We start from the raw sequence: 24,451 nt of genomic DNA, 5'->3' as shown, positions 1-24,451 counted from the left end.
AACTATATATGCTGCGCACACGTTTGTTGGGCGTTGTATTTGGTATATCATTGAACAAGCAGTCACGAAGAGTTTGAAGTAAAAGACTCGGAGGGCGTTTTTCTAAAGCGGAAGACTTGCTAGTTGCAGCAGGTGTACAGTTAATTGGTCATGCAAATATAGTTACGGAGACAAATAGATTGTACGTAATTTGTTATTGTTAAGTATATTAGCTTTAGTTTTTCATAAGATATTCGTTTTGTTCAGTTTATTCTACTACTTGAATTTGTTCGTGTATTTCTTACTGAGCCTAACCAATTTCGTATTGACTATCTGCTTATTATTTTATCAATTGCTAATTTGTATTTAATTATTTTTTTGTAGCAAACCATGTTCTGAGTAATCTCACTGCGTTGATTTGTTTGTGTTTCCTGGTGAGACTCAGGCGTGGGTTTGAGCTTTAACCACGTTTGGTGCCATACCCAGTGAAAAGGTAGGATAGTATATTTATGGCTGCTATACGTCTGTAGAATCAATAATCTCTATATGCCTTTCATAGTCTATATATAGTTTATAGTGGTAATGAGTGCAGACTCAGAGCTCTTTTAGCTTGTGATAAAAAATGTGAGCTAAGTGTTCTAAAGTTCTAAGTGTTCTAAAGAGGCCCACAGGCATATAGGCATATGCGACGAGAAAGAGCAACAACAAACACACGTAAATATTTATTTCTTCCAGAATATGTCTGCTGAGAGTATTTACTGTAAGACTTATCTACTACATGCAGGAATAAGTTTTTTTTCTTCAACTTTTTTATTTTGCACATGGTCATGTATTTTGCTGGCGAACCTCACTTTATGTTCGATAACAGGAATATATTGTACATTTTTAACAATGATGTTTTGTGAACATTAGACTCTGTTTCATGATCATGAAATCTACGGGAGGCAAAAGAGCAATCAACAAAGGGGCTTTCATTGATTTGTCTAGATTTGCCGCATTTGTTCCAATTTTTCGACCAAAAAGCATACACGCAAAATTTGCCACGAAATAAGGGAAATAATTGTCATATTTTGCTGCGGTCAGTATATTCAAATGAATTTTGAATTTAGTAATGAATTTGCAATTAAGATTTATGAACGTAATTTGCAAGACTTTAAGGATTTTAGTAATGAACACAGAAGGGTTCTGTGCCTAAAAGAATGGTAATGTAAGGGCTTTTCGAAAGCCTACAAGGCTGAGCTCTGAGCCTCTTTCTGATGAAGAAAAACTGTTGGAATTACTAAGATTCTTTACTTTCTGCGTGTTTTCGATAAATTGTGTTCTAAATTTCACTTTCAAGAAGAAACCTTTTTCCTCCTGATTTTAATTAAACCAATATAACAAATTGTTCTCAATTCTGAACGATTAAGCAAACGGATCAAAGAAAGAGGCAACTTTTGTTATCAGTTATGCTTTCATTCAATTATTTAATCAATTATTGTGTTTCGCTTGACTTTTGCTTTGGCAAAACATTTGGATATGTGATAGGCGATACTGTAACAGGCATGCAGTCGTTCAGGTCTGGCTTTGTGCAGTAGCTCCACTGGTCAGGGTTGCGATTGATGTAGCACCATTCGTAACTGTAGTCAAAGTCATCACATGGGTGCATGCACGTCCCATCTGCGCCATCAGCCATGCAGGCGCTTGGAAAGCTGAAGGAAATCTCACTCTTCTTGATTTTGGTTGGACAGCTGCAGCCTAATGTTTCTAGGCAGATTTCAGAATCGAAAAATTTGTTGACTTTTTCCACCACCTTAAAGACAACAGTTCAATGATGAAAATGGTGCACAAGAAAGACTATTTCTACAACGGCTTGAACAATGAGGCAGCTGTTTTAAGATTCTCTTCACTCTAAATCTTAGAAACCAAATAAAATTTAGAATAGCTTTGCGTTCACAAGAATCATTTAAAAATATTCGACGTAGACTGAAAGGACTTAAAGAAAAAAACCACACTGCTTCTTTTTATAGACATATCTATTGCAGTTGACATCTTACTGAAGAGAAAAAGTGAAAAAGTTTGTTTGCTACTTTCAGTTTTCTATACGAGATGCGACAAATACACGGTATTTTCATGGAATAAATAATCATTAGCTGAACAGATGTGGTCTTCTCGATCAAGAATTATTTACCTCTTTCCAGAGAAACTCAACTGTATCATCCCTGACTTTGTTGATTTTTGTTGTCCAACTGTCACCAACCCAGCCCGTGTTTCGTTTTCTAATGGTGAATTTTTTGCCGTCTAGGCCATCGTCCCATGTCAACAGTCGGTCAATAGAGACGCACTCGTCACTTCTATCATTAGGAAAAACTAAGCCTCGATTCTTCAACCCGAGTCTTTGCCTCTTCAAACCCTTCCCTGATTTGTGTGCCTTTTTCTTCTTGCAGGGATAATTCACTCGATCAGATGAATATTTGGTGCCATGCAACTGTTGGTACCGTTTTCGCATCATTTCTTTCATAGAGGTTATGATATTTGCCCGTGCTCTTGCCATTTCATTTGCCAAAGCACAGCTGTTGATAATAAGTTTAGTAATTTAGATAAAAAGGAAATGCAAGAAAGAGGAAGCGGAGAATCAAGCATAAATTTCAAATACTTTTTTTCGGGATTTGAGGCCATGAAGTCTGTTTCCTGCCTCTAAAATTTAAACTCACTTAAAATCAAACAAAACTTCAACTAGAACTGAGCCATGTAGTAATACAGCTTATCCTAAACACTATCCAGGTGAAGTTTTTGAAGAATGCACCTCTTGCGTTTTTTACAAAAGGAAAGGAGTTGGAAAAAGTTTTAACAGCAAAATCTAAAGCATCATTCCCAGATTCGAGATTTGTTGCATAGTATGAGAATACAATCAACCCATTACATTGCCCGTGTAGAACATTCTTTCGATAAAATCATAAAATGTGCTGGATAACATGTGCTCAAGGTATTAGGTACAATTAAGAATTAAATCAATAAGCTCTTACTTTGGCTGTTTGTTTTCTTTGATCATTTGCTGATATCCTGCAATCATAAATGGCATCCAGTACAATATCCCCAAAGGCAGCTCATACGACCAGCCAAGGGTTGGCCAGTTGTGTGGGAAAACAATGTGTCGCTTGTCTAAGACGGTCTTCAAGTCAGCTGGTCCAAAATTATTAGATTCTTGAAAACGAGACTCGAGAACTCTAAAAACCTCGGCCTTCAGTCGATCGACGTGGTATGCCGCAAGTTTCTCACCAATTTTGAGATCAACTTTCTCTTGAATTTGGTCCCATAGACTTCTCTTTTCTTTGGTCAGTTCAGTGAGGAAGTATGACACGACTGTGATCCCTGAAATATCAAGATTTCTATTATTAGATAATTCTGTTCTATTGCAGTGATATGGTAGTAGCAGGCTGGATGAAAAGTTTTCCATTGTCAAAGAATACCATCGATCATGCATTTCTTATTCGAAGTTTCTTTACAATTCAAGTGCCATCATAACCAAAGCAGCTTTGGCAACAATAAAATCACTGCAGAAAATTATTTAAACTTTGTATGTTCATATTCACGCTTTTTCATATTCACGCCTTTTATACTTACGCTTTTTTACGTTCACATACACATCAAATGTTATTTCTGTGTATGTGATTCTAACTTTTGTTATTTTCTTTCAAACTAAAAGTTCCCGTAGCTTATAGTTCTACCTACCTATTGAAATCGGTGCAGCTGGTCCACCAGCCAAGCCAATCAATGTACCAAGAATGGTAGCAAGCTTTGTGCCAGCATCGACCATCTTCCTATTCTTTTCTTGCTCTGAAAGATGGTCGTTCTCACCATTATCCTCTTCATCATCATCGTTGTTTCCAGACGTTTCAAAAGAAACCTCATTGCCAGCCATATCGTCATTATCAGCATAAACAGCGACCTCGTTTCCGTTCAAGGGTGAAGCACAGCATGCTGACAGCAGAATTGCTGCTACTAGCAAAAGCAAGACCTTCTGCATGTTGGTGTCTTTCCTTTCTGCAGAAATATAATTCCAATTTACTTTGTATTTCCGGAAAGATAGGAATTAGGAATTGAAAATATTATACAATTGATGCATTCTGAGTTATATGTTGATGAAAGCAGTCATACATTTACGCAATCCCCATATTTTCCCTTTCATTGACTATCCATACGTATAAGTTCATCAAGTACCAAAATGAGAGTGCTTTACTTAAATACAAATGAAGAGATTGTGCTACGTTTGATGCACCCCCTCTTTCCTCTTCAGACAATGTCATGGTCACTTCACTGCAGTCTTAGCCTGCAGGTGGCCTGGAAAGTGATTACGTTATGCAAGAAAAATAATTTTAATGCAATCCAGAAATACAGCAAAATATAAAAAATATGGCAAAGTCATCATGACTAGCCTCCTTCAGAACATGATGAATGTATGTCGTTTGTTTCGTAAATAAAGAATACAATCCCTATGTATGAGCCTTGTGGAGCACCCCAAAAGTCCTTAAGTTTAGAACCAAGTTAATTCCTTATTCGATACAAGAAAAACTTCTTAAAAAGATTTATTCTTGATGACAATGTACCGAGAAATATACTCACGTTGGCCTGTCTCTATTCAAAAGCCAATGCATGTGATTAAAATGTTGGTACTGGGTCCTATTTATGTAAGACATGTTAGCTCTTTCATATCAAACAGCAAACAGTAATCAGAACTCGCTCAGCCAATGAAACCAGTTTACCCATCATTACCTCGTTATGATACAGTGAATAACCCTACCAGTTCAAACAGAAATTTCTGTTTGTTACTTCCAGTAAACTAACCTGCCCTTCTTTCTTTAGGGTTGACAATTAACATTTTTTCATCTGATGAATGATTTACTTCATGCCGTAGATCTTATGCAGTTTAGCGTTCTTTTTTTCTATTTCCCTTGGCTACTTCAAAGGCATTTTTTATTTGTAACTGTGTCATATTTACTCAGTGATACCTTTGTATCAAGTTTATTCATTTGTTCTCCCTAACATAGTTCTTGCAGATTGCTTGTTGCCTAACATAGTTCTTGCAATGTTAATTTACGCAGTAAGTAGAAGTTGTTGCACTGAACAGAGAGCACTGAAGTGCATTGCCATTTTATGAGCGAATAAATTGATTTGTGTGCCTAGAGAACATGGACTCATCAAAAACAGAAATCCGACGAAATACATTAGAATGTGATGTATGTTATGATTGGCAAGTGTACTGTGAGGAAAGAGCGAATGGGTAAATATTAATTAAGCGTTGGGGAGTTGGCAAAACCAATAAGGCAGCCATATCTTGTTTCTCGTTGACTTAATGAAAAATATCACTTTCAAGGACCACACCGTTGAAAATGAAAGAATTAGCCACAGTGGAAGTTAGCTTTATTAAAGTCATATAAACGTTTAGCGAGTCTGCTTGTTTAAAAATCAAAGTTTTTGATCACCGCTGATCCCTCTGGTAGTTATGTCGATGCAAATCACCTTTGACTTAAACTTTTATTTGTTTTAGGGCTTGTTAGTAAACAATGGACCCGTTACAAGTAATGACCAATTTCTATAGTATCTAATCGACAATATATCTGTCTTGTTCACAGGTCTATAAACCGTAAAAGCTACCTAGAGAATGGCGTGACATCTCTTTCTGTTTACGATAGACCTAAAGCTATTGTCCAAAGGCGAAACGACGGTAAATGATGGCATGTTTACGGGATTCAAAATAAGGATACCGTACCTAAAATGTATATCTCATTACGCTGATGATCGATGGATCATGCATGCACCCTCTTTATTCTGCTTTCACGTATTTAGGATAATGGTGCTAGAGTTGATTTTGTGGGCCTGAACTTGAGCGGAAGTTTCTCTATGGGACAGTCTATTGTACCATTACTTTTAGGGTTCATGAAATTGTGAATTATATTTTGTGTCATTAATATGAGAAAAGTTGTTTAAGAAGAAAAGGCAGTCGTGATTTATTAACAAAACATGCTAAGAAAATTCAATTTTTGGCCAACTTTTATGCTTTTATGTTAGTTATTATTCATTTTGGTTGATGATTTGTATCCCAGCCTGAGCACCCCTATTCTTTTTGTTTTTGCATAAACCCAGCCCCTTGGCTTGTGACAAAGTTATATGCTTATGGAACTTAGAATAAGATAAAAATAGCTGTTTATAACGCCTAGTAGTGGAACATGATGCAATTTTGACACGGCACTTGTGTAATATAGTGATGGAGATTTTTTTATAGTCGTTAATTTATGGGCACATCAAATCAAAGGAAATCTTTAGATGACATCTTTTGAAAAGAGAGTATAACCAATATGACCGAATATTTATCCAGAACTCACTCTTTTAGATCCAAGCATACACCTTAATCGTAGCAGGCTACATCTAAATGACCGTGGAAACACGCTTTTAGCTAACAATTTTATTTATAATCTAGGATACTGACTAGAAATCGAGGGGGTAAAACCATACAAAGAGCTTCCCATCGGCATAGAACCTGGGAAGCCTGATCTATCCAGCGCCAGTATTTGTAACGCCCCAGCAGTTACTGCTGGAACTACTGCGCATGACCTACATGACACCACCGACGACAGTGATGCAAAATCAGCATTACATAATCTGCGTTTAAAGAACATAGGTCGTATGACTATCGGGTATCTAAATATAAATTCCATTAGAAATAAATTTGATGCACTAAAAGCGATAGTTTCACAGAATCTTGACATTCTAATGGTCGCCGAAACAAAAATTGATGATTCATTCCCAAAGGGACAATTCTATATTGAAGGTTATGCTGATCCACTACGGCTTGACAGAAATTGTGAGGGTGGCGGTCTGTTGGTCTATGTGAAAAGTGACATCACAATGAAGCAGTTAAAGTCATTTAAATTTGATCTTGACATTGAATGTATTTGTTTTGAAATCAATTTAAGGGGGAATAAGTGGGCTCTTTTCAGTGTTTACAGACCACCGTCCCAATCACAAGAACACTTTTTCGAAAATCTTGGCAAAGCAGTTGATCATTACAGTGAAAAATATGACAAATTTTTATTACTTGGGGATTTTAATACAGTAGAGACAGGTCAACAGATTCGTACTTTTATGAATAGTTATGACCTCAGAAATATGGTGAAGGAGCCAACCTGTTTCAAGGCTGACAATCCACGGTGTATTGACCTAATCTTAACCAACAGATATAGGAGCTTCCAACATACCACCACTACCGAGACAGGTCTCTCTGACTTTCACAAAATGATAGTCACAGTTTTGAAAACGACGTACCAAAAGGCTGGACCTACTGTTATTAACTATAGAGAATATAAGAAATTTTCGGAGCAGACTTTCAAACGAGAACTTAAGGAAGAGTTGGCTAGCATTAAAACAACTGATTTAGACTACAGTTCTTTTCAAAATTGCTTTGAGAAGGTACTTGATAAGCATGCACCGATGAAGAAAAAATACGCAAGGGCCAATGATGGTCCCTTCATGAATCGAGTTCTTCGTAAAGCTACTATGCTGCGCTCTAGGTTGAAAAATAGATATAATAAAAGCCGCACAGCTGAACATTGGGAAGCGTTTCGTCGACAGCGTAATTTGTGTGTCAAATTATTTAGAACGGAAAAAAGAAATTTCTATAAAAATTTGAATACTTCTGATATTACAGACAACAAGAAATTTTGGAAAACTGTAAAACCTGTCCTTTCCGATAAAAGTCGATCGAACTCAAATATTACCCTTATCGATAATAATAGGATGATTTCCAATGATAAGGAAGTTGCAGAAGCCATGAACGATTATTTTATATCGATAACTGACTCATTAGGTCTGACAGGGAACAGGGAGGTTACCATAAGTACAGATGGTTTATCAGATCCTATAGAAAAGGCTATAATGAAATATTCAAAACACCCTAGCATTAGGAAAATTCGCAGTTTTGCTCGAATTAAAGGCTACTTTAAATTCCAAGAGGTTACTGTGGAACAGATACACTCTGAAATTGAGGGGCTTAATCCTAAAAAGGCAACAACCTTTGGAAATATACCCGCGAGAGTGCTGAAAAATAGCTCTGACATTTGTTCCGAATCGTTGCAGCTTATTTTCAATAACTGCATTCAAAATGGTGTCTTTCCCGACCTATTAAAACTAGCAGATGTCACTTCCCTCCACAAATCGGAGGAGAAAACCAATAAGAAAAATTACAGACCGGTTAGTGTACTACCAACTGTTTCAAAGGTTTTTGAGAGACTTATGGATAAACAGATTATTGATTATATGCAATCGTATTTATCGTCACTTTTATGTGGTTTTCGTAAAGGGTACAATGTGCAGCACGCATTAGCTCGAATGCTTGAAAAATGGAAAGCAAGCTTAGACAGGGGAGAAAATGTTGGCGCAATCCTTATGGATCTCTCGAAAGCCTTTGATTGTATTAAACATGACCTCCTTATAGCAAAACTAGATGCTTACGGATTCAGCCATGAAGCACTGTGTCTTGTTAACAGCTACTTGGAAAATAGGCATCAGAGAGTTAAGATTAATGGATCATTCAGTACCTACAAACAATTGCTCCTTGGTGTTCCGCAAGGATCAGTTCTTGGTCCCCTCTTCTTTAACATCTACATAAATGACTTACTTCTCTCCTTAATGGATACGGATATCTGCAATTACGCGGATGATACAACTCTATATGCGTGCGATAAAAATCTCAATAATGTAATTGCAAGGCTAGAGAATGACTCAAGTATAACTATCCAATGGTTCGCTGATAACTTTATGAAGTTGAATACAAACAAATGTCATTTACTTATTCTTGGCAAAAGTTCTAATCAACAGGTTAAAGTTAATGTAGGAGATTCTATCATAGAAAACTCGGAAGAGGAAAAGCTTCTAGGTGTTGCGATAGACAAAAAACTCAGTTTTGAGACACATATCAGTAAGTTATGTAAGAAGGCTGGTAGCAAACTCACCGCCCTCGCTCGCATATCTGGATACATGGACGCTAATAAACTTAAAATCTTAATGAGAGCATTTGTAATTAGCCAATTCGAATATTGTCCACTAGTCTGGATGTTCCACAGTAGGCACTTGAATAGTAAGATTAATAGAATACACGAAAGAGCTCTGAGAATTGCATACAAAGACTATGATTCTAGCTTCAACACTCTGCTAGAAAATGATGGCTCGGTAAATATTCATGTAAAACACCTGCGAAATCTTATGATTGAAATGTTTAAAACAAAGGGAAATATCAACCCTCCTTTTATGAGGGAGATTTTCTGCGAGCGTCATGCTGTTTATAATTTGAGAAATAATAATGAATTTATGGCACCAAGAGTAAGAACAACCATTTATGGAACCGAAACTATCAAATATAGAGGGCAGCGTCTTTGGCTCTCTTTACCTCAGCACATAAGGAATGCTCAATCTATTAATGAGTTTAAGAAAGAAATTAAAAGCTGGAATGGCACAGACTGTACATGCAAACTATGTAGGACGTTCGTGCTACAGCTTGGTTTTTTGTAATTCTATCTTTTAAATAGCTCAGGTTTTTATAGTTTTTTAATGGATCATTTTGTATTTAAAATTTTATGTATTTAATCTCGTATGTATTTAGTTGATGTAGTAGTTTTAACAGTTGGCTTGGATTAGCTCATTTCTTTGTAAATAGCTATGTAGCGCCAACTTTAAATAAATTGATTATTATTATTATTATTATTATTATTATTATTTTGCAGCTAAGTTCCTAAATGTATGCAACATTTATTCGCAGTTCATCATACAAGCTTTCAAGGATGAACTTAGAAATGTAAGTTCTAAGTTTAGTTGAAATAAAGGTTAAATTTTGCTTTGCAATGATCAAGAAAATGCTTTTTTATGCCCGCTAAACTTCTCACTGTTGAGCGATTTGAAATATTTTAGAGCATTTTGCTACAATATTCGGTACTGCTCAGTGATGCTGTGCGCTAATGAGCAATGCCAAGTGAAAGTTGACGATTGTTAAAGAAATATAGAGTTGATTGGGAAAATATGTATATTGAATTTTGATAGGCAATTTTTAGTAGCTGCGCCAAATTGATCAAAACGTTACTACGTTGTTTTGATTTGCTAGTCGTTCAAAAAGTAGGTAAAAATATTGACTGATTTCTAAGTTCCCCGTTTGAACATCAGTCAAAAACTATTTACAAATGTCTGGTTGTGTATTTCCATTTATTCTCATTAAATGGTGTTGTAAAAAAAAATATAAAAATCATAATGTTTTGCAGGGAGCTGCATTTATTTTTGTGCTTGCTACTACTTTTTGGGCAATGCGATTCTATGCTTATCGAGCAGTAACGTGCAAAGTTGTGCCAGAGGGACAGCAAAATTTTAACTTCTGCAAGACACTCTTTGTTTCTTTTTGATTTATGCACGTGCTGACTTACTTTTACTTCTAACTTTTTGTTGCTTTGTTTATCGCTTGTTTGTAAATTCTCTTGTACCCAGTCTCCATAACTATATATGCTGTGCACACGTTTTTTGGGCGTTGTATTTGGTATATCATTGAACAAGCAGTCACGAAGTGTTTGAAGTAAAAGACTCGGAGGGCGTTTTTTCTAAAGCGGAAGATTTGTAGTTGCGGCACGTGTATAGTTAGTTGGTCATGCAAATATAGTTACGGAGGCAAATAGATTGTACGTAATTTGTTATTGTTAATTATATTAGCTTTAGTTTTTCATAAGATATTCGTTTTGTTCAGTTTATTCTACTACTTGAATTTGTTCGTGTATTTCTTACTGAGCCTAACCAATTTCGTATTGACTATCTGCTTATTACTTTATCAATTGCTAATTTGTATTTAATTATTTTTTTGTAGCAAACCATGTTCTGAGTAATCACACTGCGTTGAATTTTTTGTGTTTCCTGGTGAGACTCAGGCGTGGGTTTGAACTTTAACCACGTTTGGTGCCATACCCAGTGAAAAGGTAGGATATTATACTTATGGCTGCTATACGTCTGTAGAATCGATAATCTCTATATGCCTTTCATAGTCTATATATAGTTTATAGTGGTATGAGTGCAGACTCAGAGCTCTTTTAGCTTGTGATAAGAAATGTGAGCTAAGTGTTCTAAAGTTAGAGGCCCGCAGGCATATGGGCATACGCGACGAGAAAGAGCAACAACAAACACACGTAAATATTTACTTCTTTCAGAATAAGTCTGCGGTGCGGTGTTACTTATTTACTACATGCAGGAATAAGTTTTTTTTTCTTCAACTTTTTTATTTTGCACATGGTCGTGTATTTTGCTGGCAGACTTCACTTTATGTTCAATAACAAGATTATATTGTACATTTTTAACAATGATGTTTTGTGAACATTAGACTCTGTTTCATGATCATGAAATCTACGGGAGGCACAAAAGCAATCAACAAAGGGGCTTTCATTGATTTGTCTAGATTTGCCGCATTTGTTCCAATCCTTCGACCAAAAAGCATACACGTAAAATTTGCCACGAAATAAGGGAAATAATTGTCATATTTTGCTGCGGTCAGTAGATTCAAATGAATTTTGAATTTAGTAATGAATTTGCAATTACGATTTATGAACGTAATTTGCAAGACTTTAAGGATTTTAGTAATGAACACAGAAGGGTTCTGTACCTAAAAGAATGGTAATGTAAGGGCTTTTCGAAAGCCTACAAGGCTGAGCTCTGAGCCTCTTTCTGATGAAGAAAAACTGTTGGAATTACTAAGATTCTTTACTTTCTGCGTGTTTTCGATAAATTGTGTTCTAAATTTCTCTTTCAAGAAGAAACCTTTTTCCTCCTGATTTTAATTAAACCAATATAACAAATTGTTCTCAATTCTGAACGATTAAGCAAACGGATCAAAGAAAGAGGCAACCTTCGTTATCAGTTATGCTTTCATTCAATTATTTAATCAATTATTGTGTTTCGCTTGACTTTTGCTTTGGCAAAACGTTTGGAAATGTGATAGGCGACACAGTGACAGGCATGCAGTCGTTCAGGTCTGGCTTTGTGCAATAGCTCCACTGGTCAGGGTTGCGATTGATGTAGCACCATTCGTAACTGTAGTCAAAGTCATCACATGGGTGCATGCACGTCCCATCTGCGCCATCAGCCATGCAGGCGCTTGGAAAGCTAAAGGAAATCTCATCCTTCTTGATTTTGGTTGAACAGCTGCAGCCTAATGTTTCTAGGCAGATTTCAGAATCGAAGAATTTGTTGACTTTTTCCACCACCTTAAAGACAACAGTTCAATGATGAAAATGGTGCACAAGAAAGACAGTTTCTACAACGGCTTGAACAATGAGGCAGCTGTTTTAAGACTCTCTTCATTCTAAATCTTAGAAACCAAATAAAATTTAGAATAGCTTTGCGTTCACAAGAATCGTTTAAAAATATTTGACGTAGACTGAAAGGACTTAAAGAAAAAAACCACACTGCTTCTTTTTATAGACATATCTATTGCAGTTGACATCTTACTGAAGAGAAAAAGTGAAAAAGTTTGTTTGCTACTTTCAGTTTTCTATACGAGATCCAACAAATACACGGTATTTTCATGGAATAAATAATCATTAGCTGAACAGATGTGGTCTTCTCGATCAAGAATTATTTACCTCTTTCCAGAGAAACTCAACAGTATCATCCCTGACTTTGTTGATTTTTGTTGTCCAACTGTCACCAACCCAGCCCGTGTTTCGTTTTCTAATGGTGAATTTTTTGCCGTCTAGGCCATCGTCCCATGTCAACAGTCGGTCAATAGAGACGCACTCGTCACTTCTATCATTGGGAAAAACTAAGCCTCGATTCTTCAACCCGAGTCTTTGCCTCTTCAAGCCCTTCCTTGATTTGTGTGCCTTTCTCTTCTTGCAGGGATAATTCACTCGATCAGAGGAATATTTGGTCCCATGCAACTGCTGGTACCGTTTTCGCATCATTTCTTTCATAGAGGTTATGATATTTGCCCGTGCTCTTGCCATTTCATTTGCCAAGGCACAGCTGCATGGGTAAAGAGAATAAATAAAGAACCATAGAAGATCAAGCACTGTATAGAGCAAGTAAATCTTTTCATTTTAAGAAGGGCTTTTGCAATTAGTATTGTAGTTTACATGATCATAACCTGTAGTATAAGGGTAGTCGCTTACCACATGTTGTTCCCGTCCTAAAAATGTTTAGAACAAAGCTGAGACTTGTGCTACTTTTCAGGATAATATTGTTTAAAGTTCGAAAAAGCGGGGTTAATTGCAAGACGTAAATTTTTTCATCTAGTGAATAATTTGAAAGTTAAGAAGCATTGTGCCGAAAGTAGACGCTTGCGGAACTTAATATCAAGAACGTTATGGTCGTGCACTGTATCTAACCATAAAGCACAGATAAACTACATGTCAGGGGTATTGTTGAGGAGAGATCGAAGGGCTCGGAGGCTCGGGGGCTTAGCCTCCTTATAAAAGCCAGACAGATTTCAAGGGAAACATCCTTTTCCCATTTTCGTAAGTCAACACATATTTGGTTAGACGAATTCTGTGCTGGAAATCCTTTATTATGCTATATATTTTCCGTAAATGAGCGATTTCCTATCAACCTTTTTTACTCAGTGAATAAATGAATGATGTCATTTGCACAACAGAGAATCTTGAACATAGATAAAGTATAAAGGGGTCGTGATCATGGGTGTGGCTTCTAGAAGTTGCCAACAGTACAGCCCAACATTTAGGTATCTACGTACTTTGGCTGTTTGTTTTCTTTGATCATTTGGTGAAATCCTGCAATCATAAATGGCATCCAGTACAATATCCCCAAAGGCAGCTCATACGACCAGCCAAGGGTTGGCCAGTTGTGTGGGAAAACAAGGTGTCGCTTGTCCAACACGGTCTTCAAATCAGCTGGTCCAAAATTATTCGATTCTTGAAAACGAGACTCGAGAACTCTAAAAACCTCTGCCTTCAGTCGATCGACATGGTATTCAGCAAGTTTTTCGCCAATTTTGAGATCAACTTTCTCCTTAATTTGATCCCATAAATTTCTTTTTTCTTTGGTCAGCTCAGTTAAAAAGTATGACACAACCGTAACACCTAAAATTCAAGTAATTTTTCTAAATCATCGTCGCAGAAGTATTTTTTTTTCAAACAATTGATTTACGATAAGCCTAACTAGTAATATACGTTCAGGAACTGTAGGATGCTCAAGATGCGTCTTTTAATCGTCGAAAAAGCAAGATTAAGAGACTAAGAATGACTTGTCTTTCTTAAAAAAGAAGATTTTTAATCCGTGCATAATTCATTGTTTCTTTAGAGTTTTAAACATATTGTAGTGTATTTACTATATTTAATCATTTTGACGTCATCTGGTTAATCATGACGTCACCTGTGAACGGCACAGAATGTTGAACTTAATTTTTGTTTTTAACAGTAGTAAAAAAATCATTTTCAAGTCAATAAAGATTCAAAATAGGACGTATATTATAACAAAACAAGTAAACCCTACAAATCGTCTTTTTTATCATCTTTTTTATCAAAGAGGCAAATGACCATGTTTAGTAGATCCTTGCTATTTTAAACCTTACTGTCTAATTCTTGGATCATGCCACAAAGCACCATTACACTAACACGGTACGAATGAAGAGGTACGAGATACCAGCAAGTCCCCAAGGCTTGCTATCCTTTTCTTTCCGAAATACATAATACCTTTAGAAGCTGTGTATTTATTTAATCATTACCTGAGTACAGCTCTTAATAAGTACAATTCAAAGTAGGATTTTGAATGGGGGCCAAGGCTTCTTTCACTTTTTACAACAGCTTTGTAGTTACTTTGAAATCACTTTAGAAACGGGGCCAAGGCTACCCACCAACCCCCTATCCCTCCCCGGTGGCGTGGCCCAGCTGTTATTTTACGTTTAGTATTGTTAATGAAACACGACGTACCTATTGAGAAAGCATTTGATGGACCTTCCGCCATACTGATTAAGGATCCAATAACCTTGGCTAGTTTTGTGCCAGCATCGACCATCTTCCTATTCTTCTCTTGCTCAGAGGGTTGGTCATTCTTATCATTACTCTCTTCATCATCTTGGTTGTTTCCAGAGGTTTCAAATGAGACCTCGTTCCCAGTCATATCATCATTGGCAGCCTGAACTGCAGCCTCGTTTCCATTCAAGGAAAAAGCACTGCAAGCTAACAATATAACTGCTGCTGCGATTAAAAACAAGATTTTCTTCATGTTGCCGTCTTTTCTTCCTGGGAAAAAATAACTTTATTAATGTTTTCACTTCTGCTAATAGTAATTTGATTTTAAAATGGCCACATGACAAAGTTCATATCATATATGCATTCTGAGTGTGATGTAAATGGTGTTTGGCCTTTTTACCTTAAAATTTGTCCCTTCGTAGGTTTTTAAATTTTGATCGCTTCTAAGACAGCTTTTAGATACTGCGTATCTTGATTAATTTACATTTTGCATAATATTATACAGCTTACAGTTTCGACCGTTCTCGAGGAACTCAATCTTGTTGATAGGAAGAATTGCGGAGGCATACTTTATCAGTAATTATTGGAACTTTTAAAAGAGTATAAATAGGCTTTCAAGCTACAACAAGCTAGAAAATCACAATTTGATTCTTCAGGAGCTTTTTGTTTCTTATCGTCTTGTTTACATGTCATAGGAGAGCATAAAACCATCAGAGAATTAATTCTATGTAAAAATTATCGGCCGTCTTGCTAGTTATAGTGTTGCATTGAAACTCTTCTCTTTCTCCCTAACCCTAACCCTAACCCTAACCCTATCCCTTAGCCTATCGAAAAGCTGGATCTAGGGCGAAATATTTCTCTCTGTAGAAAACCGTTGACTAAAAAATTGAATGTGCATCCTTGAAAGGCACTGATATTTGTTACGGTTTGACAAATAAATTTTGATAATAAATGGAGTATACTGCGGTACACAAACAATAAATGAATCAAATTACGACATCATAGCAATGATTTACTCACGTCAGACTGCCTGTACAGCTGAGCCAAAAGAATGCCAATGTGGTATTGCCAGTGTGGCATTGCTGGTCTGTATTTATGCTTTCACTGTTTGCACAGAAATCATTAAACTGTGTATGCACAGCCAGGTAAGGCCAGCAGAGGTATCAGGTACATTGCCACTGAATAAATCCACCGGTTTCAACGGCATCATGCTAGGCACTGTCTGACCACTGTCTGTGAAGTTCTTTTGGCCTCGGACACATACCACGATCTGCAAACAAACTGGTCACGCCTGACCGTAAACCGGTGGAATTTGTCTGAACTTTTCTGGCTTTTTTAGATATGGTATAACATTATTCGCAGTTCTCCTCAGTTGATTCCTAATTCTCTATTATTTGGTTTTCTAGAAACCAGCTTGTGTTGTATGAATAAGGAGTTGTGAGGTATTTGAGAAAGGGTAGACACCATGCGCTTTTAATGATTCGTTTAAGAATTATGCTAGGATAGATACAAACAGTCAACTCTCTCTATCTGGATTACCCCCTATCTAAAAGTTTTTCTATTTCGATTTTATGTTCCGGTCTGTTGAACATCTTTAATGACTTCAACATTATTTTCTCTCCGTATTTTGAACGAAGCTCCTTCGCAGATTAGATTTGCCCTCGCATTATTACGAAAGCCGTACGGATTAAACAAAAATAGACTTTGGGAAAGCGTGCTCTGTCATAAACTTTTCTCTTTCTTGAACACAAATACCGGTCCCCTGTTAATGTTTCTCTCTTTATGTCGAACTTCCCCGATTCTTTTTTATATTTATGTGACGAAGTTGCTTGGTGGGAAATTTTTAAGTGAGAAAGCTACATATATCTCGTCAAAAAGAAGACTTGCCAACAGAACCTAGAAACTAGAATATGAATATGCGAAACTAGAACCTAGAAACCACCAAAGGAATGAATCAAAAAGACCTTCGTGAAAAGTTTGAGATATCTCAATTAAAATATCGATTTGGGTTAGAAAAAGAGAGAGTCAGCATTAACTGCATCAATAGAAACACAAGCCAAAGCAAGGGAATATCGTGATAAGGGTTGATAACTTTTCCAAACTTGTTTGGCCGGAAAAAATAGTGCTGGCCTTAAGTGAATACTATGGCAAATTAGGCATTTTTTTATCTTTGAATTTTGCACCCTCAGACAGACCCTCAATTTTGTGTTTCCCGCTATAGACTTAAAGGCAGAGTGTTACCAACAGCTGAGCTTATTCAGTGGCAATTTAGAATGATTGTTTTAAATATATAAGCTACCAAGGGAACTGAAAACGTGTTTTGCAACCGCAGGCAATCATTCGAATTTATCAAATCCCGCATTTCATGAGAAAACCGACAGACCAGCATTTTAGAGATGAATTTAACACAAACAGGATACGAGCAATTCCTTTTGCAACAGTTTCGAAAGACATGGCAGAACGTGTGGAACTTAAAATAGCTTTTCGTGGTTTTTTATTACTCATTGAGCGTTTAGGCGAGATGATAAAGAGGAACGGCGATAAAAGTACAGTTGGAAAATGAACATTCACAGAGGAAAATGTACGAAAATCGTTACAACCGAAGTCAAATCAAGCAAAGTAATATATCATTGATCTAGGCCTTTTTTGAAAATGAATTTGGTCTGGCGGTCCTGAAGCAACCTACTGTGACATACACGCAGCAATGTTCGAAGTCCTTTAGGAGAAATCCACAAAAAACAAAGTCGGTTTGATCTCGGCTTCACAACTGTATCGCTAATTCGGTTACAACGAAATATAAATGTTTCTCACCGGTCTAAGAAAACCTTAACATAACTCTTGTTTTCTCCCCACTCTTTTTTACAATCATTTTTCTCCTCTCTCTCTCTTGCATATTTCTGGGTCTCGCCCCTTTATTGTCCTGTCTTCTTATAAAATTTACCGGGGGTAAATCAGGGGGTGCTTAGAGCCCTCACAGTACCAACCCTAATTGTGATTGTGATTGCGCAGTGATAGAAAGGTTTTCAAAGAAGCAAAAAAGTACTCATGGAGTGATGCCTAAGAAAGAGGCCTTTATAAATATTGCCCTCTTTATTAGCATAGAGAAAATATGCGGAAGGCCATTCTTAAATTAAAGAAGTGCCGTTCTCTTCAACAGAACGAGTCACTTCTTTCGAACAAGCAATTATTGGGACTCCAAAAAACGCTTTAATTGCAAACGCCACTAAAAGTTGTCACACTTTTTCCTATCAAGAAGTTACTCTTCGGCATGTTGTCAATTTTCCGGTATTGCCTTTTCTTATTTCCTTACTTCTGCTAATTTTGTTGTATCTTGAATTTTCACTATCTCGACTAAATTTACCTTGTAAGATCGAGATAAAGCATTTCAGCCTTTTTTGTTTTCCTAGGATTTTTATTTTGACAGTTTGAAAGCATTTTATACATGTAAAATTCATTGAAAAATGATTATCTAAAAATTATAATCAATAATTATAGAAAGTTATACAAAATTTCTTCTTCTGCAGCCAAATTTTAGACGAGATTAAATACAAGCTAAATATAATTTCTGACATTTTTAAAAAAATTATCATTTTCAATTCTATGAAATATGATACATTTATGATAATATAAGGTATGTCTCCGTATCTCTGTGCAGTTTGCAAGAAAATTGTGGAATATTTTTCCGAAAGTTGGTTAATTGACACGTTTTTCGTTGTAAAAGATCTACTTGGGAGTAAATACCCTCGGTTATTATGCGGCCATTTTCTCTAAAGTTATATAGTAAGAAGGGGGCTGTCTTTTTGCAGTCACTGACCCCCCAAAGTATAATTATTGTGTGTTGTATGAAAGCCATCGGTCCCTTTAATATTTGAATCCTGACTATTTCATTTAGCGAGCTAGCTAAGAAATCAAGAGGTAAAAGCTCAATTGCTTTCTAAAGACAAAAACAAGGCATGGCTAGTTATTTATCAGAGTAGCCAAAAGAAAGATGTAAACTTATAAAGGCAATTTGTGTTATGTATTAAAGCAAGACTGCTTCATTTTACGCTACTCCGAACTTTTATTGCAGTTAGGAAACATTAATACATTTTCTCCAAGTGTTGTGAAAATGTTCTTTAAACGAAACAAGCCTTCTCATACTTTTATGGTATTTGAGCAACTTTTAAGTAAAGCCCCGGTCAAACGATCCAACATTTCACCCAATATTTCGCCCAACCTTGGATGAAATGTTGTATCGTTTGACCATCTTGTTGTGTCATCCAGCATCGTCATTTTTGATGTTGGATGAAATTTGACTGAGGTTAAAAATGTTGGCAGCCGACATCCAACAATTCTATTGTTTTGAAGTGTTAAGTGAAATGTTGGATCGTTTGACCACTGTTGTGAGGATTGTAAGACGTGGGCTGCAAAGATGAGCTTGAACTTGGTTTTATCTCATTTTCATAAACATAACAACTATTTACATTATTAAAGCAATAACTCAAAACTCTGTTGTAAACTCCATAACTCGCGAACTCGACTCGACTCAACTCGTGAACTCAACTAACTCAAAACTGTCACACCTATCTCGCGTTAGCACTAAAACGAGGTTGTGACGAACGCATTATAACACACTCCCCCGGTTTGAATCATGACATGATCAAACCCAAATTAACTGAAGATATTAGTATTGAATTTACTTGATTACACATAACAAAATCAGAACAATAACAAAGTTAAAGATAATATGCTGCAGAAACGTTAATGCATAATTTGTCTTCGAACTGTCTCTCCCAAAACTGCTGCTCTACGTCTAGGTCTAGTGTTTGCCTGCATAGGTAACTGCGTACGCTGCTGCGAAGGCGATTGCGCTGCTGGCTGCAATGGCAACTGCGTAGGAGGATTTTGAAAAGACTTAACAATGACCATCTCAGCTCTGCAAGTTTCGTCTGCCGATATTTCGTTTTCCTTGTTAATCGATTTGCAACTTAGCCTTGCTTTTAAATTGTCTACGAAGCGCAAAACCCAAGAAAGAGTTCTTAACAACTTGCCTTTGCTACTGTATTTACGAATGTCGAAAACATTTTCCAGATTTAAGGATACTGGCTCTTCTGAATTAACCATAACGTGGGTAACTTCAGGCTCATACTTTACCTTCTCCTCCATTGCCTCTGAACTTGTAAACTCGTTTGGGGGTTGTGGCCATTCACTGGGGTCGAGCTTGAGGAACTCAGGACCCTCCCACCAGAAAGAATTAGTGGATAGAGAAGACCCAACCTTACCCCTCGATGGCAAATCTGCTGGATTCTGGGGTCCAGGGCAGTAAAACCATTCCTCCCTATTGGAAACATCTAAAATGTCATTGATGCGATGGCGAATAAATTGTTTCCACACCTTCTTGTTCTTAATCCAGCATAGCGTGGCCATGGAATCAACCCAATAGAATGTTTTTAATGGCGTAGTTGGAAACTCTTCTTGCAAAACGTTACGCACAGAATTAACAAGACGGCCCATAAGTGTTGCCCCTAATAGCTCAAGGCGAGGGATACTTTGTTTCTTGATGGGGGATACCTTGGCTTTCGAAGAAACAAATTGAATTTCGACCTCCCCCGATTCATACAAAACGCGTAAATATACAACACTAGCATAGGCCCGCTCGCTAGCGTCTGAAAAGGCATGTATTTCGACTGCTTTGACCCTCTGTCCTAGCTTCGCAAAACTACGTGGTAATTTGATACCCTTAACGCCACTGATATCTGAAATTAATGTGTCGTAACGCTTAAGGTTGTCGCCTAATAACGGTTCGTCCCAGGGAACTTTCGCGATGCACAACTCCTGAAAGAAAACCTTTAGTTTTATTGTGAACAAGCTAAGACACCCTAGAGGATCGAATATTTTTGCGGCGACCTTCAATAAGGAGCGTTTCGTTGGCGGCAATTGCTTAGCAAATTGGTGTACTTGGTGTAAATCGAAAAGCAACTCATCTGCCTCAGGTCGCCAGTTTACCCCCAATATTTTAGTTGTGTGGTCCGTGGTGGGAAGCCCCATACTAAATTTGCTATATGACTGATCGTCCTCTGCAACTTGAGGCTCACTGTTATTTTCATTTGCCCCAACGTTAGAGCCTTCGACCGCTTGGATACGTGCTAAGAGTGCCTTGTCGTTTGTTTTCCACTTACGTAAGTTGAATCCGCCCTTAGCTAGAATTTCTTTTGATTTCTTGTATAAATGAAATGCCTCTTCTCTAGTATTAACACTACACGAAAGGTCGTCGGCATATAGATGGCTCAAAACATTAACCACCTCCGGGCATTCATCATCAAATGATGAAATATGTTGTTTAATCGTGGCCCCTAAAATCGAAGGCGAAGGTTTGAGGCCAAAGGCTAGGCGGCACCAGCGGAACTCAACTACCGACGGGTTTGAACGTGTTATATCGTCAAACCACAAAAAGCGCAAAGAATCACGATCTGACTCTTTGATCTCTATTTGCAAAAACGCCTTCTCAATATCGGCAGTTAATGCTATTGCATGGGCGCGAAAACGGATTAGTATGTCAAACAAAGGAGGCATGAAATTTTCTCCTAGCAACAACGTGTCATTCAAAGATAATTGTTCAGGACCTGATTTTTGACTACCGTCAAACACTATACGTAATTTAGTGGTATCATGATCCTTTCTTACCACACCATGGTGACATAAATAGTGTAATTTACTCTGATTGTTGTTATTGTGTTCAACTCGCTCAATTATCCCCTTTTGCAACTGCTCTTGAAAAATTGCATTATACTCATTTAAAAGTGTAGGATCAGATTTCAATCTTGAATGCAATGAATTCAATCGTTTAAAACACAACTCGTAATTATCTGACAAAGGCTCGTTAGATAAATCGTGTCTCCAAGGGAGACCTACCTCATACCTTGTTCCGTTGAATTTTATGTCGAATTTCTCACCCTTGGACTCGACCGCTGCACTGCATTCGTCCGGTGTTTCGGTTTCATTTTGGACAATTTCGGGTAAACCTAACGATTCATGTCTCCAAAACTCTCTCAGTGACTCTGTAATCTCCTTCGTATCAGCTGATTTCTTCTCTTGGCCTACCTCTAAATCTGAAATAATAACTTTCTGAAGGCTTCTGTCTAAAACAAGATGACAATTCAGATTAGTACTTGCAGTAGATACATTTGGAGCCTCATAAGGCCCTGACAAAAGCCACCCCAACTTACTCTTTACAGCTACAGGACCTGAACTACCCTTAATGATGTCCCCTGTAATGAACTCAAAGTAGTAATCAGCACCAATCAATAAATCAATATGCTTTTCAGAAGCCTCCACGCTGTCGGCAAAATGTAGGCCGCGCAAATGCGGATAATCGCTAACTGTAACGCAAGCTGAAATTGGCGAGCAAATGGTAGGATAAGCTAATGCATTTACTAGTACTACCTGATCTGCTACCTCTACTTTTACCGTTACAGATTCACACAATTTCTTTGCATATTTATCTGTCCCAAACGTGTTAATGTTTAGAGTTTCTGAATGCTCCACTGGTAAAGATAGCTTCTTCTTCGTTTCTTCGGACATGTAGCTGCGTTGACTGCCAGAATCGAACAATATTGTGATTGGAATTTTCGTCACACCATCTGCTGCAAATGCCTGAGCTTTCGCCGTCTGGAGCAAGACCTGCTTTTTGTCGTTGGCTAGGGCTGTCACTGATGCCACTTTTTCACTTGAATCCTTCATTGATTTGAAGCAAATTACTTGATGGTGTCCTCCGCCACAGTTTCTACATTTTCTTTGACATTCTCTCGCTAAATGTCCTGTTTTTAAGCACTTAAAACAGCGTTTCGCTCTCTTCAAAATCTCTGTACGTTTTCTGACATCTGTAATTTCGGTGCATTCGATGGTAAGGTGCCCTTTACTGCACAAATAGCATGTTTCTCTTTCGTTAGTTCTGGCAACAAACGATTTGGTTGTTGCTAATGAAACCTTCGGCGGTTGTTTCACTGTGTTTCGTGTAACAGAAACGCTTTCGCTTAACTCTCGTGCCTCGATCTCTCTCCGTATAATGTCCAAAATTTCTTGTATTGGCCATATGTCCTCCGTAACCTTTCTCGCCACTTGGACAGTGATTTCACCGGGCATTCTTTGCATCATTATTGGGATCAAAAGGCTACCATAACTTTCTTGCGGCATTCCTAAAGATTCCAATCCCCGTACGTGCACATTAATTTTATCCAGCATGAATCTTAAGTGTGAAACCTTGTCGTTTGGCAATTCTTGAAGCTTGAGTAGCGCTTGCATATGGGCGCTTATTATACGCTGCTTATTTCCAAACCTGGCTCTCAAGGTTTCGACTGCATGGTGGTAATTCTCTTCCGTTATATCAAGTCCGGCAACAACTCTATATGCCGGTCCTTCCAGCAAATTCATGAGGTAATTCAGTTTGTGAACTGCACTTATATTCTCGTTGGCGTGTACGGCGCACCCAAAGCTCTGCCAAAAGGCATTGAATTCCGTAATGTCGCCACCAAACTTGGGTAAATTAATTTTAGGCAGCCGAATGCCCGCATTTTGGGCCACAAAGCTTGAACTGAAACTTCTATCCTGTTCCTCTTGCTGCGTGTTACTCTCGATCTGGCCAATCGGTATGCCAGGGGGCTGTGGATCTCGCGTATAACTTCCCAACTTTATTTGCTCAATTTTGTTGATAACTTCAAAAACCGTTGCATCCCATTCTGAAGTCTCATCGATCTCTTTGTCTATGAGCGGTGTGTCGATTTTGTTGATTATTTGTTCGTTCAACTCCGTAATGTATTGATGTTTCTGCTTCAGGGATGTTGAAATAGACTCGACTCTTGCAAATAAGTTAGCCTTTGTAACTGAATTGCTAGAAGCTTCACTGGCACTAATTCTCGAAATTATTGACGAAACTTCATTCTCTAGTTTAGTGACAACGGAACGATTTCCTCGTCGAATTTGAATCAGCCTCTTTAATTGATCGTCGTTGGTAGACTCGGTCGTCATCTTTCTCGTTTGTTTACTCGAATACTCTATTCAAACTTCATCTGCAAATATGCCCTCGCGCTTGGGCGCCATGTGTTGTGAGGATTGTAAGACGTGGGCTGCAAAGATGAGCTTGAACTTGGTTTTATCTCATTTTCATAAACATAACAACTATTTACATTATTAAAGCAATAACTCAAAACTCTGTTGTAAACTCCATAACTCGCGAACTCGACTCGACTCAACTCGTGAACTCAACTAACTCAAAACTGTCACACCTATCTCGCGTTAGCACTAAAACGAGGTTGTGACGAACGCATTATAACAACCACCTCAGCCAACATTGTTGGATCTGCGCACGCGCAGTTGGTTAAAGAGCTCTAAAATTCAATCATCGCATCGTTGTTGTTTTTTTGGGCTGGTTTCGTTCGTTTCAACAATCGCGTTTGCTTACAATCAGTTACAATTTATGGACAATATAGCGAAATATTACAAATTCTGTGCGA

General features: G+C 37.5%; 4 protein-coding genes across 4 annotated transcripts; 1 reads left to right on the top strand and 3 right to left on the bottom strand.

Moving 5' to 3' along the window:
* Nucleotides 1-1,404: 1,404 nt before the first annotated feature.
* On the bottom strand, nucleotides 1,405-4,668 carry LOC148959530 (uncharacterized). The gene is made up of 5 exons (XM_089109889.1): nucleotides 4,582-4,668; nucleotides 3,691-4,002; nucleotides 2,985-3,330; nucleotides 2,150-2,531; nucleotides 1,405-1,771 (listed from the first exon to the last, which is right to left on the bottom strand). Exons 2-5 carry the CDS (start codon nucleotides 3,983-3,985, stop codon nucleotides 1,454-1,456), a joined length of 1,341 nt encoding a protein of 446 aa, XP_088966015.1. The 5' UTR covers nucleotides 3,986-4,002; nucleotides 4,582-4,668; the 3' UTR covers nucleotides 1,405-1,453.
* A 1,690-nt stretch (nucleotides 4,669-6,358) lies between these two features.
* On the top strand, nucleotides 6,359-9,750 carry LOC148959529 (uncharacterized). The gene has a single exon (XM_089109887.1). It carries the CDS (start codon nucleotides 6,643-6,645, stop codon nucleotides 9,520-9,522), a length of 2,880 nt encoding a protein of 959 aa, XP_088966013.1. The 5' UTR covers nucleotides 6,359-6,642; the 3' UTR covers nucleotides 9,523-9,750.
* A 2,122-nt stretch (nucleotides 9,751-11,872) lies between these two features.
* LOC135688940 (uncharacterized) lies at nucleotides 11,873-16,117 on the bottom strand. The gene is made up of 5 exons (XM_089109890.1): nucleotides 15,984-16,117; nucleotides 14,922-15,233; nucleotides 13,727-14,072; nucleotides 12,618-12,999; nucleotides 11,873-12,239 (listed from the first exon to the last, which is right to left on the bottom strand). The coding sequence occupies exons 2-5, from the start codon at nucleotides 15,214-15,216 to the stop codon at nucleotides 11,922-11,924; spliced, it is 1,341 nt and encodes a 446-aa protein (XP_088966016.1). The 5' UTR covers nucleotides 15,217-15,233; nucleotides 15,984-16,117; the 3' UTR covers nucleotides 11,873-11,921.
* Nucleotides 16,118-19,703: 3,586 nt separating this feature from the next.
* Nucleotides 19,704-23,966, bottom strand: LOC148959528 (uncharacterized). The gene has a single exon (XM_089110125.1). It carries the CDS (start codon nucleotides 23,964-23,966, stop codon nucleotides 19,704-19,706), a length of 4,263 nt encoding a protein of 1,420 aa, XP_088966251.1.
* Nucleotides 23,967-24,451: the final 485 nt, after the last annotated feature.

Source organism: Rhopilema esculentum, chromosome 9, assembly GCF_057945365.1.
Source record: "Rhopilema esculentum isolate cy_ngs chromosome 9, ASM5794536v1, whole genome shotgun sequence".
NCBI classification, from domain to species: Eukaryota; Metazoa; Cnidaria; class Scyphozoa; order Rhizostomeae; family Rhizostomatidae; genus Rhopilema; species Rhopilema esculentum.
This window is presented reverse-complemented; position numbering and strand designations above follow the sequence as displayed.